General features: G+C 41.1%; 1 protein-coding gene across 1 annotated transcript in view; it reads left to right on the top strand.

The window, feature by feature from the left end:
• Window positions 1–14,328, top strand: part of dst (dystonin) — a 96,258-nt gene that overhangs the window by 12,917 nt on the left and 69,013 nt on the right. The window contains exons 2-9 of the mRNA XM_062400469.1: window positions 94–155; window positions 2,478–2,567; window positions 5,235–5,312; window positions 6,849–6,941; window positions 13,245–13,411; window positions 13,604–13,716; window positions 13,849–13,955; window positions 14,056–14,175. Of these exons, the coding sequence (XP_062256453.1) occupies window positions 94–155; window positions 2,478–2,567; window positions 5,235–5,312; window positions 6,849–6,941; window positions 13,245–13,411; window positions 13,604–13,716; window positions 13,849–13,955; window positions 14,056–14,175 (830 nt within the window). The remainder of the gene's footprint in view (window positions 1–93; window positions 156–2,477; window positions 2,568–5,234; window positions 5,313–6,848; window positions 6,942–13,244; window positions 13,412–13,603; window positions 13,717–13,848; window positions 13,956–14,055; window positions 14,176–14,328) is intronic.

Below are 14,328 nucleotides of genomic sequence, written 5' to 3'. Positions count from 1 at the left end.
TCGAGATACAGTAGGAACAAAATCCATATATTGGCCCTTCACCAAACAGTATGCTAATGTGATGCTAACATTTTTTTCTTCTCTTTTCCTCAGATGAAAGAGACAGAGTGCAGAAGAAGACATTTACAAAATGGATAAATCAGCATCTACTAAAGGTAAGACCTGATGTGTGCTCTTTGTGTGTCCTACCTGCTATCATCCAAAATATAGAATTTCAATGTATGAATTGTCGTGTAAAAATCGATATGCTATGCCTTTTTAAAACTAAGTCTATATGAATTAATATAGAGATGAGACCAACATTATTGTTAAAATTCCATTATTCTGTCGCCAGTCGGCAAACCAGTTTCCCTCTAACATAAACAATCCATCCGGAAGTATTGGCAGAAATAACAAATACCCCTCTCCGTGTTAGGTCCCAACACGCTAACATTCCTCCCTAGAAATTATTAAAGCTTGGTACAAGTCACTTAGTCTGACATGTGCTGCTTCACTGCACATATCATGTTTTCTTGACTCAGGTATTTGTATCTCTCACTGTGAGAAAATGGAAAGATGAACTTGCTTTAAGGAATTTATTGAAACACTTAAACAGACAGACAAGTATCAGCATGTCTCTAATACGCCTTTGTAAAAATAAATGAATCACTTACCAGGGATCAACTTGTTGGTGCCGCAGGAATACACCGATCTCTGCTATCAGTAAAATGTATGTATTTGAGGCATGAGGCTGTACTTCTGTGATTTATATCAAAGGGACATACTCATGTAGATGGATTAGTTGATGCCCTGAGTCTTGCATCTATGCCGGCATGTCAGACTGAACAGCAGCAGCAATGTGGCCAACCAAGATATGATTTTAAACCAAAGTAAGTCTTCAAAATAAAAAGGCTTGACGCTGCTCATTTTGTCAGGTCACTGCTCATTGCTATTTTTAGTCAATAAATGGAAATGTGGTTGTTTTTGTCTCAACAAGAAGAGTTTTTAAAAAGTCCATATTTGATTTATGCAAATGTGTACCCAAATAAAAAGAAAACACACATGTTACATTAAAATATATACAAGGTAGGAAATCCATCAGACAATAATGGTATGATTTGAAAAATGGACATCAGCATTGCTTGTGTTGTTGAGTTTGAGTGATTGAGTTCAATGATGACAGTGTTGGTCAGTCCACCACTTACAGTGCAGACTGAAATATCTAAACAGCCCTAAGTTTAAGAGTCTCTATCTGTTAGGTCAGTTTTTACAGATGCCTGTTCGTCTCCCATGGATCAGTGCTGGTGAATAGTTTTTGATAATTTGTGTGGGATGTTTTCAAACTGAAGTCCTGGTATTTATTATTATCAATATAATAACTAGAAGGAAGCATGAGGCCCATAGTGGGTCCAGTTCCACCATCAGAAAGAGTCACTCACACTGTTTCACATTTTTGCAATAAAGAAGTGAGTAACATTGTATGCCAGTTCTGAAAATGACATATGCAATGAAGCTGCAGACATGAGAATGTGTTTAGAAACCAAAGGCTCTGTATTTTGAACCTGTTGAACCTGTTGAACATTTGTAGCCTCGTTGTTAGGCTACAGCAGGCCACACGCTTGGCCCTTGAGAAATCAGGGGTGCTGAGTAATAGTTGGGGATCTGCTTGATCCAATATCATAAGGGTGCAGGTCTATTTTGGCTCCACAGCTGTGGCTGCTATCTGGGATTACAGCGTTGAAAGCCCTGTGTGAAAGCAGGTCAGCGGGCAGCAGGCAGAAGGGTGACTTTAGAGGCCCGGTATTTAGGACAGGAAGGAGAGATGGGCCTGCTGGACCGACCGGAGTTGTGAAGTGCCTCCCTCAAGCGCTTAGATTAGGTGTCAGAAAGATATGCTGATATTCAGAGGGTTTTATAATGAATGCGTTTGAGAAACCGGGACATTCCTGGAATATACTCAAATATATGTTCTTCAGAAAATGAGACTCTGATGGTTCTATCACTCAAGATGATGATTTGTCACTCTGTTTATACAAACGATTGAAAAAGCTTGGCAGGGAACCTCCATTAGCAAATACAAGTACATAATTACATGATAAATACAGCCAACAGTGATAATTAGATAAATGCAGTAATAATAAAATACAAATAAAATGTGTATTTACATATTAATCTGCAATAATAGAATAAGAATAAAAGAAGAATTCTTTGAACAGACATAGTGAAGCAGATATGTGGTCTAGGGATGCCTGAATACCATGTGCTATAATAATGTGCTCAGAGATTTCCAAACATTCAATTCAATTTTCAATAAAATGTTATTTGTATTGTATCATATCATAGTATACATTATCTCATTATCGCACTTTAAGTGTCAGTTTTGGGTACACGTTCAGTACTTAAAGATAAAGTAGCTTTATTGTCAATTTCTTAAACAACTTATTAAGAATATGATTTTGCAGTGTGCTCACACTTTGCTTTCTCACCCATGTGTGTAGGTACGGAAACATATAAATGACCTGTACGAAGACTTGAGAGATGGACATAACCTGATCTCACTGCTGGAGGTTCTGTCTGGAGACACATTGGTGAGTTAAAACGTGTTTGTTATATTATCTTCATGTTCATGGTCAGACTTACATTTTTTCTTTAAAGGAAACAACAGCTCATAACAAACTAGCTTTGTTATAAAATCTCTTAAGATGTTTTGGTAAAAGAAGAATATGGCAGATCTATAAGTATTTAATTCAGAGAGATATGAAAACACTGAACAATCAGATTGTCATGAAACGGACTGACCCTCCCCCATCTGGCTGATGGAGGGAAGGGAGAATCCTGGGATTTCATGGTTTAAGGCGTGTTAAATTCAGCCTTCACCACAACCCACTCATATACAGTAAAGTCTGTTTTTATGAAATGTATGCAGGTTTCAAACATCAAGAACGATCAGTTTTTTCTGTTTTTTTCATCTTCCTTGTCATTTGTGGGAAATTTGTGAAACTAGATAATGTTCTCATCAAAGGAGTTTTGCCGTGCCATTACTTTTTTTTTTTTGTGATTATCCTGTACATACAGCCAGAGAAGTGGCTCACGGGGCACAGGGGAAAACATGGATACTCATTGGCAATAAACCTGTGAGTGATATCCCTGTGGGTTCTCTGCTGGTTCTGACCTCAGGACCCTCAGAAGACTAACATTGCTGCACTTGCGCATAAACAGTTGTGTCAGCTCTCACTGGACAAACAGTTACTGCCCCTGACGCACAGCCAGCATCGTAGTTTGATCCTATAAAATTAAAATTGCATTGCAGTAACATTCCAGCCACAAGCAGGGAGCTGCATTGTTACAGTGATTAAAGCTCAGCTGGAGTGAACGCGGGACCAATTTCCACCGTGAAAATGTAACGTGATATGGAAACCTTTCACAAATATTCAAATTTATTTGCAGCTTGGTGTATTATCTTATTATGTGTTAATCCAGGGGGCGCTGTAGAGAGCTTTCCATTTGTGATTCAGCCAAAAATATTAAAATATTTCCCAAAAAATACGGATTGTGAAAAATTAGCATCAACTAAATCATGTGTTATTTTAACCAAAAGTAGGAAAAACGATCATGATTTTTAAACAATCTTTATAAGGTAATGTTATTATAGTTGTATGATGCCTGTTTATCTACAGATGATACCACAGTTCATGTTGCTCAGCAGGCTGTTTACAGTATTATTTATCTCTCTGTAAACATGACCTTCTTTCATGTTATCTCCTTCACTATACACAGTAGGGTAAATGCATGTAACCCTGTACGAGGAGCCCCCGCAGTTACTCCCTCTCCGTGTGACTAACTTTCATCTTCTAAGTATCTGTGTATTTTCTGTTTACATCCTCTTCTCTTCTCCACCCTTTCACTTTTTCCTGTCCATTGTCTGACTTCCTTTGATTTGGCCACTGTCTGTGTGTGTGTGTGTGTGTCCATGTCCTCCTTTTTCTTCCCCCATGTTTTGCCTTTTCGGGCGATAAGCCGAGGGAGCGCGATGTTCTGAAGACATTGCGGTTGGTGAGTGGGACAGAAGCATGTGCGGTTGAGCAGCATGGAGACACGGTGGATGATGATGATAAGGGGGTACGTGTGGCTCGCCCCCCCCTCCATCTCCCTGTAACCGACTAACTCAAAGCGTGCTGTTGCTACTCGTCACAAGTGTAGAAACAATCCCCACTGGATGATTTGTCCCTTTCTCACATGATTGATTTAGTAAATATCTTAGCTTCTCCACAGTATGTAGTGAATAGAGTACGTTTCCTGTTTTCCAATTGTGCTGACATTGTGATTTCTATGGAGCATCATGATTCATGCTTCGTCCTCTGATCAGGAAATGATGTCAGAATCGTTGTTTTCATGACCAGATGATTTTGATCGTGCACATGATCCAAGCTGCCTGCTCGAGTTTTCTTTTCGATGTATGTTGGATGAATTCTTTGAGATTTGGCACAATGGCCTTGCAGAAGCATAAAAAAGATTCAATACATTTTAGATGACATTTTGTATTATCTTCATATCCATCTCAGTAGCTCTCTGCATCATTGAACCGTACAATCAAAGCCCCCCCGAACCTACGTGCGCATCATCTGCTGCTTTTATAGTATTAGGCTGCTTTGAAGACTCAAGGTGGCTTCATAATGAGATTCACTGAATAATAGAGGTGGGTTTTATTAAGTGTTGTTGCTACTAAGATGAGCAGGATTCTTCATTATCCTCCCACCCTCAGCTGCTAATTCTGCTGCATCCTGCTTGAGTGCATTTTCCATTTCATAACCTCATGTCGTGGCCCCTGAATATTCACGTGGATTTGCCACTAGACATGACATCGTTTGACTTTTTTTAACTATATTCTTTACAGCACGATGAAATGAATGTAAACACATTTTAATCGCACCTCTGGCAGCAGAGTGGGTTATTTATTTAGACTGTTAAAGCATCATCTGAGTAGAATTTTGGAGGTGGAAAAGGGTCGAGGATGGTGCTGTACATGAACAGTATGCACAGATTTTGGGTGGACTTGCAGGAAGGGCTACCCTTGTTGTGGGTAGAGGTTTTCTTTGTGTGTGTGTGTGTGTGTGTGTGGTAACCTGATCAGCCGGTAAGAAACTAGAAGCATGTCCTTTGTCCTCTCTGCTGTTAATCACTCTAGTCATTTTTACACTGATTCAGAGAAGAACCTGATTACCATACACTGTTATTTTTCCTTTCTATGTCCACAGCCTCGGGAGAGAGGGAGGATGCGCTTCCACAGACTCCAGAATGTTCAAATAGCACTGGATTACTTAAAGAGGCGGCAGGTGAGAACTCTTCCCAATGTTCACAAACCCTAGTGGTGGCACACTTTGTTATCTCTGCAAAGAAGGTTATGTTTATATTGCTGGTTGTCTTGTTTGTTTGCAGGATTACACAGAAGGGTGGGGCATGAGCCAAATAAAATAAATTATTTATTTTAATTTTATTTTTAATTTCTGTTGATGTTGTGTCATCACGGTCTATGAATTATTTTCTGAGAAATCGACTAATTTAATGGATTTCTTTCCTGACCCATACTGCATCATTCTACTATTTTTCGTGTTACTTTGTCCAATAGTTTTTATGTAATCTTGCTAACTAATAGAAAAACCACAAACGCTGACGAAAACATAACCTCCTAGGTGGAGGTAACAAAAAAAACCACAAACAAACATGTGTAGTATGCTAATACCCATGAACAGAGGAAATTATTTGCTGATTCTGATAATGTTTTGGATTTTGTGAATCAAAACACATACAGTTTTTTAAGGGGCGATCTTTATTCAGGTAGTTTACAGTATCAAATATGTGTTTAATATGAGCAGTTTGCAGAAAGTGTCTGTGTAGGTATATATTTCTGTATATTTCAATACAGTGATAAAGTGGCCAATCAGCCTTGCTGGCTATATGTGTTCCCCGAGCGCCTTAGGAGTTTCCAGACTGGAATAAATTTGATTGATCATTGTCATTAACCCTTCAAAGCTTAGACTGCCGGATATCAGCCAGCCGTCAGTAATGCAATAGACAAAACACACATTTTACCTTCTGCTTTGACAGTTTCCAGCGTCTCACGTTGTTTTCATTCAGCTCACTTCCCACACAATCTTAATGGCAGCGTTTAAGGATTGGCGACTGACCACGAATCCCATCAGTGGGGTTTCCAAAAGCGTTGATTGCCCTCCCCTCCCCCCGCCACTGTCAGAACGCCACGAAGAACACAGCTTGGCTGAGCCGCAGCCAGATGTGACGTAAGGCTCGAGACAAAGGGTTCACACACGGTCAACAAATGAGTTGTTCTGTTGTCTTTAGCCACAACAGAAACAGACATACGTCCACACGTCCTCCGTAGAAAGACATGTTTAATCTCACCCTGCAGCTGATTGGTTGCGTTTATTAAAGATGATCAGCTGAAATCTGAGGAATGAAGCAATCAGTTTATAGTCACTCTATTTTCTGTTTCATGCTTTATTTGAAGGATGTTATTCAATTTTTCTCTCTGATATGTGGTAGAGGAAGAAGTCCTGTAAGGTTCATACCATTGAATTAGTAGCAAATGTCCATCCTCTCTCACTCCCCTCAGTGTGAAAACCATAACAGGTCTCTGTCACATAATATATTGACTATTGTGCCACCTTGTGGTGGGCTTTAGACAATAGGCATATGATGCAACATGAGGACCATACTGTTAACAGTCATTTATTGTTTTATGCACCACAAAAATGTGACGGTAAATAGCATTATTTTGAAACTGGGGTAGGTTTTGTACGCATTTCGCGATATTGTAAATAAACACGTGTTAATCTTATGTTTTCTGTCATCAGGTCAAACTCGTAAACATTAGGAATGATGACATCACAGACGGTAACCCGAAACTGACCCTGGGGCTGATCTGGACCATAATTCTGCACTTTCAGGTCAGTGTTGTCAACTTATGTCTTTGAAACTGTAATCCTTTTAACAGCCAAATAATTAAGATGGTCTATGCACCAGAAAATGGACTATTAGCTATTACCTAAATTCATTTGTGATACATGTTACTGATGAAGGTTTTGAGAGTTTTTACATGTGTTTGTAGGCAACAGAAAAATATCTGTGTTGCCTGTTGTTGACATCATGTAATTTAAATGAGCTCCTGCCCATAAAATGATTGTTTCTACTTTCGACCACAAGGTGTCAAAGCTGTGCAGTGAACATCATGCTGAATGCTGTAATAGCTCTTACTCATTGGGGATTATAGTGATGTGAGGCCAGTGTTTATCTGACTTACTTTACATCATGTTTGATTGAGCTCAAGCTGTAACTTGAGGCAGCCCATAGTAGCTCAGGATTCACAAAGAAACATAGTGTTCTTTATGTTATTCATTATTTTCTTTAGACTATTTATCCACAGTTTTTTATTGCAGTAGAAAATATTGTTCCTGTTTGGAAAGTCATGATGTTGTGTGCTCTTGGCTCCAATTTTTTGTTGCTCTCTCAATCCGCTCCAAAACTGTTCTCTCTGGGAGCAATTATTGCTGGACTGACACCGATAATGCTAGGTGGGTTAGTCTGTGTGTGCACGTCAGGAGTATCCAGTCGTCCAACCAAAGTTCAGTATCTACCCAAAATCCAATAAAGTGCAGACCTCTCTGTCCGTCTTGTATTGAATTATTGATATCTTTGGCACATGCCTCGCGGTACAGTATTTGCAAGGAATATTGCAAAACAACTCTGAATGAAATTGTAAATGGTTAGTATTTGTATTTTGGAACAAGCAGGTATCTGTCTGAGAAATGCTGAATAAAAGGGGAGTTAGTTAATATCGTTTTGCCTGGACGCTGACAGGTAGCATCAGTGCTAAAAACAACACCTGCTGCATTCAGTCTCACGCAAGCCTCCGAGCTTTTCCTCCTGCAGCAACAGGCCTGTTTCCTCTTGATTTAGTAGCAGGACACTTCAGGAGAAATCGTTGCGCTTCAGTCACCGTGCACAGGCTTGGCGTTATAGCACGGCTGACAGCAGACTGACATGTATGAGCAGAGCAGTGTTTTTAAAAATGTACATGCAGTTTTATACAACTGGCTTTGGCCTAAGTGTCTGGATGAGTTCCAGTCTTGTTCTGAGGACACATGCTTTTCTTATTTCCGCAGGCGAATATTTTTTATATTAACTCATATAAATGAGCTCTGGCAGGGTGAGTGAGCTGTTCCTGGAAGCCAGTTTACTGCGGAGGGTTTGCATTTTAGACGTTGTCCATTGTTTGGTCATGCTTGTGTAGGGTTGATTTCACTGCACAAAGCTGCTCCACTGACCATGCTGCATTCAGGGACGTGGTCTCCAAAACACTGGATTTCAGTGTTTGTGTCAGCTGTTGACCCTGCACTGCTATCAGGTGTATCTGTGCTTGTTTATTTTGCCCTGATTGACTGCAACTGCCCCCGTGTGCACTTTCTCATCGTCTGTCATTTACTCAAACACATGTCCATGGTTCACTCGTGTTCATTCAGTCATCAGAATCAGGTTTTATTACCAAATAGGTTTACACATACAAGGAATTTGCTGTGGTATGTTTGAGCTGAGCTTAAGAAGAAAAATATATCAAACTAAACTAAAAGATATGTACAATATAAACATTAGATAAGGGTGTTTGCATAGTATTACCGTTATTGGCCATGGAGGATTCACTTTTCCCAGTCACAGGTGGACAGTTGTAATGTTCACACAGTGTAGTGATGGGGGAGGCCAGCAGCAGTCGGTGTAAAACTTGTATTTGTGGCGCGACGTTGTGTGTTTTTTGTGATAAAAAATATTGTGATAACTAATGCTGTAAATCATATTGACTGTTAAAAGACACAGTTTTAGTATAACATGTACTAACACTAACTTGTACTGCAGTAATACCAGTGCTTGATAGTTTGACCATACACTGGTAATAAATAGCAGCAGGAGTTTGAACTGTGGCTGTCAGGTGACTTTGACCTTCAGGGAAACTTCCTTGACGTTGTAATATTCTGAGCCCACGGTGATATAGTTATTTTTAGTTGAGCTGTGTGGTGGCATTATACACATGCACTTTTTCCCATGATGCTTTTTCCTCTCTATGATTTAAACGATTCAGTGGGCCCTTGCTGCAGTTTGTCAGGCAGTGGTAGCCTATATTTGTTGATGGTGATGGCTTTCACAGGGTGACTCACTTCCTAGCCCGAGTCGGAGCATTTGCCCCCTTGTGAACTGCGGCGGTGGTGATCTGCTCAGATAATAGCGTTTGTTTAAACCATTGGAACTCGGGCTCTGCCATTGTGTGCGGATTGATTAATGGACATAGTGGGAGCACTTTGTTGTCCAGCACGACTTTGCCCCCTGCTCCTGCCGCTCTAGTTGACCCGTGCAGTTCTGTTTGTCAAAGCCCTCCTCACCGACCGGGAATCTGTCTGGCCCATGGTGCCAAAGTTGCTGAGCCAAAACTTCTCACTGCATAATAGGTGGTCATCAGCTGGCAGCCTTTTAAACCTTGTCCTCCCGCAACCTCCCCTCCCTCATCACAGACACAAATATTAGGAAATGGCTGTGACGGGCACGTTTACTGTGTAGACAAAGCTGACTAACCAGCCCGGAACAGGTCTGTCCACAAGTCATTCTGGCTCTCAGCTGAGGGCTGCGAGCACGTGGGGCCACGTCTGTGTGTGCATTTATGGTGTTTGTGCTGGATTAGCCAAGCCAGGGAAATGTTTCAAAGGTCAGAAAGGATTCCAGTGTCAGAGGAGAGTCATGAGAGAGAGAGAAAGCGAGCGAGCAAGACGTGCAGTGAGAGAGGGCGAGAGACAGAGAGAGGCTGACTGGTTCTCAGCTGTGAGTGTGTGGGAGTCAACGAGAGGAAAAAGCCAACACTGCTGTGGGTGAGGCGAAAGTTTATGTCTGGCTGCCGGGCTGTTTGTCACCTCTGATCGTCGGCCTGGTGCACTGTGTGAAAATGACTCCCTGTCAGACGGATTGTGACTCTTCAGATCTAACGGCCCTCACTGGATACTTTGCCTGAAAGCAGCTTTGACACTGTCGATGGGGGAGAGACTCTGTGCCCGTCAGGCATGGGAAACGTCTGTGGCTGTGTTCGAGGCCCAAAAGAAGAATGCTATGTCGACCCAAAGAAAGCTCCGCTGAACCTTGAGCCCAAAGAGCGCAAGGGTCGCCGCTATTTCCAAAGGAAGAAGAGGAAATCTGGGGATTTTCAGCCTGCTGGACCTCACAGGGCTCCTGGAAGTGAAGCCGTTACAAGCAGTGAAGCCGTCAGTGATAGTGCAGAGCTTCAGAATGGCCCAGACGGGAGCACAGAGGAGAATCTGGTTAAACTCCCGGAGGTGGAGGAAGATCTCTCCAGGCAGGGCAGCATCAGCAAAGGTGTCTTTGTTGGAGAGGTACCGGTTTTAATCCTCAGAGATTCTGGGGATCAACCTCTCGGGAAGAAGTTGGCGTACAGGTTTGGAAGGTTTTCCTCCGAGCAGCTGGACGTCGAAGAAAAGCTCCGTGGTATTAACACGGCGTCCAGAGGCGTCTCGGCTAAGGATGGTCTGCTTGTGAAGAAGCTGCTGCAGCGCCAGTTGAGGAGGGCTGTGAGCTTCGGGGCAGTGGAGCACACGCTGCGAACTCTGAGGGGTAATGACAGACCCGGGAGTGAGGAGGCGTTTGCCAAGATTATATGGGGCTCTCAGGCTCACAGGAGGAGGAGACGGAGGGCCAACACCTGCTCTGGTCTCCCGGCTCCTGCCAAACCCATTCCCACCCAACAGGTAAACTGAGAAGGTGTCATAGACAGCCATTACTCATATGATTCATGATACAGTAATAACAGGTTTGATTGGTGTATTATGTAATTTGAACACCGTTTTAAATTATGGGGGGAGTAAACCACTACTGTGAAAATATATATGCTAAAATAAAGAAGCTATTTATCTAATCAAACTAAATAGTCATCATCATCATCATCATCATCATCATCAAACTAAATAACTATTACATAATTTTACACCTTGTCAGTGTGGTCCATAATTTGTAAAGCTGAGCATAACATCATCATTGTGGTGTTTTCTGTCTGTGATCACACATTTAAAATATATTTACACCACGGTATCACCTGTAGAGTGTTGTCACTATAGAACTTCACCTGATACTAACTTTGGAATATTTGTGCTGCTCATAAGTAAAGACATAGACTTGTTGACTTCAGTATTTGACCTAATAAACTATTATTCATAGATAGTTGAAAAAGTGACTTAAGTAATAATTGACAAACATCAAGGACAAAGTTAGCGCTTACTGTAAGAGCTGTCAGTTTTGGTTTTGGTTTTGTTGCGTACATTCAGAACACAACTGACTTGTATTACAATATATAATATACAATGTTTATATAATAATTATAATATTAATTAGGGTGGTGAGGCAGTGTGGTGGTTAGCTCTGTTGCCTGTTCCACTCAGGCTTCCTTCCACAGTGCAAACACATGCATATTGAGGTTAGGATGATTTACCATAGGTGTGAATATGGTTGTTTGTCTTGTGTGTCGACCCTGGCGACCTCTCCAGGGAGTAGCCCACCTCTCACCTAATGGTCAAAAGCTCCAGCTGTGATTGGCTCCAGCTCCCCCACATGACCCAAAAGGATAAGCCGATGATGGATGCATGAATGGGTGAATAGTGATCTCAGTAATACTGGTTATGTTTGGTATTTATCTTGACATGTTATGCACGCATGGCTGCTGGACTTTGTTTGAAAGAAATTCTCAAAATTAGCTAATGATAAAACATTTGTTGGTCTTTTTCCAGAGGACATGATTGTGGATTTAATGTATGTTCTGAAATTGTCAGGTTGATAATTACAAAGGAAACTGTGGATTAATTTTCTTAGCATGAAAAACTCCTAATGTTTGTTGATCCATGATGGCTTTTGTATCTTTTTTTTAAATTGTGGTGTGGTTTGGAAACCTCAGTCTGTCCAGACAAAGCAGAAAGTGTATTTATTTAGCTTCAGCTCTTTTATGCTCAGTGCGCTGTAGGAAGCTTGAGACCTTACCGGCCTGTCCACTCCATCCCTTGTTAAGGAAGTCTGACTTAGCTCCTGAGTTGCTATGTTCTGGATCCAGTTGGGCTAAAAGGAGTAAATCAATGCTGTTTCCTTGGCTTTAGATAATTTAAACTGTCAAGCTGCTCTTAACTGGACTATGGAAATGTTGTCTGTGTTATAGTGGAAGAATGTTGGAGGATTCTTTCATTGTGTGTTTTCTTCAGGATGTTGTTTTTTGGTGTCTGAGCTGTGTGTTGTAGAGCTCTGAAGATTAGTCGATAAGTTGAGTTGACAGATGTTTTTTTTTTGCAAGAGAGATGCCAAATAGTTACAGATTTCACAGCCTCAGATGTGATGATTTTAAGCTTTCTTTGTCGTACCTGATAATAAATACAATATCTGTGTGTTTTGAAATGCTGTTTAACCAAAATGAACAATTTGAAAATGCCACTTTGAGCTCTGAGAAAATTCTGATGAACAAATGTAACTTTTTTGATTAATTCTGAAGACAATTGGCAGATGAGTCAGTACTGAAAGTAATGTTAGTTTCAACCCTTGTGGGTTTTTCCTAATTTTGTTTTATGCTCTTGTTCATTTTGTAGCTGCTGTAGTTCATTTGCTGTTTTCTTGTTGTTCAAACCAAAATAGAATCAAACTTCTTGAGATGTATTATACAGCAAACAGACTTATTTCTGGTTGTTTGTGTGTATTACAGGGAAATGAGCCTTGAATCAATGTTTAAAGAGTGTTTTGCTCAGATTTCATGAATGATCTCCAAACACAGTGTGCCAAGAATGCTGGAACGCGACCTGTTTTACGTGGCACTGTTTGTTTTATACCATTCTACCCTACATCTGATTTCATAAGCTGCAAAGCTGTTAGGTGATTTATTACATAGCTCTATCTCGACCTCTAGCCTGCCAACATTTTCCATGTGTCAAGTACGAACAGTGTTGATCATGCATTGGATAAGGATCCTCTGATTCTTGTCAAAATACATATATGTCATTATTGATTGGAACATGTTGAGTTTTTGCTTACAACTCCTGAATAATCTTAATATAAGACTAGTTCATAACAGGTTTGTAGGTTTGATTTCCTTTGTCCGTGCACTATGTTCTCTCACTTGCATGTTTTACGTCGGTGCATTTTCAAAACCAATTTTCTTTTTATACCTGGGCCAGATCTCGGAGATCCATGTGACAGGGGAGTCCGAGGACATGACAGCCAAGGAGAGGCTGCTGTTCTGGTCCAGGCAGATAACGGACGGCTACGTAGGTGTACGATGCGACAACTTCACAACCTCGTGGAGGGATGGGAGGCTGTTTAACGCCATTATTCATAAATACAGGTAATATAGGTGGAACATTTGCTGGTGAATTGAATGGAATAAAAAATATTGGTGTTATTGGATCTATTCAATGATTTTATTTGAATCGTTCAGCCCTAATTCCTTGTTTTGTCAGTGTTGTTTTTTGTTAGTATCCCTTAGTATGGCTGCCTTACAATTCTCTTTTTCTCTCTCTTTCTTTTTGTGTTGCAGACCAGACCTGGTCGACATGAGTCGTGTGTCGACACAAAGCAACCGCACAAATTTAGAGCAAGCGTTTTGTACAGCTGAACAGCTGGGAGTTGCCAGTCTGCTGGACCCCGAGGGTAAGACTCCTGCACACATTGTCTTGTTCGATTTGCCTCTGAAAACCCTGCGGAACCTTTTTGCAATCAGAATCTGAGAGTATAGCTCATGTGTTGCATTTGTGACCTTTTGTTTTTTACCTCCCTCATCAGACGTGGATGTTCAGTGTCCCGACGAGAAGTCAGTCATCACGTACGTCTCCACGCTGTACGACTCCTTCCCCAAGGTACCCGACGGCGTGGATGGAATCAGCCCTAATGTAAGTCGATTGGCGTCGCCCCACCGGTAAATCCCCCCCCGGTCAAAGTGAAAGTGCTAAAAACCTTTACTGATGATGTTGACGTTTTTGCTCCGAACAGGAAGTGGACATCAAATGGGTGGAGTACCAGAACATGATCAAATACCTCAGCCAGTGGATCAAACACAATGTGGCAATAATGGCCGACAGATCATTTCCCAATAACCCTGCGGAACTCAAGGTACCACACCCCTGCACATAAACATCCCTTTGTAGATCTTAGTCATCATTATTAGCTGTTAATTTTATTAACTGGAACTGTAAGCTGGAATTAGGTGTTCTTTTAGAACTGACATATAATGTGAGAGAGAGGTGAAGGATAATAACCTTCTTC

This window comes from Platichthys flesus, chromosome 12 (genome assembly GCF_949316205.1).
Source record: "Platichthys flesus chromosome 12, fPlaFle2.1, whole genome shotgun sequence".
Classification (NCBI taxonomy): Eukaryota; Metazoa; Chordata; class Actinopteri; order Pleuronectiformes; family Pleuronectidae; genus Platichthys; species Platichthys flesus.
This window is presented reverse-complemented; position numbering and strand designations above follow the sequence as displayed.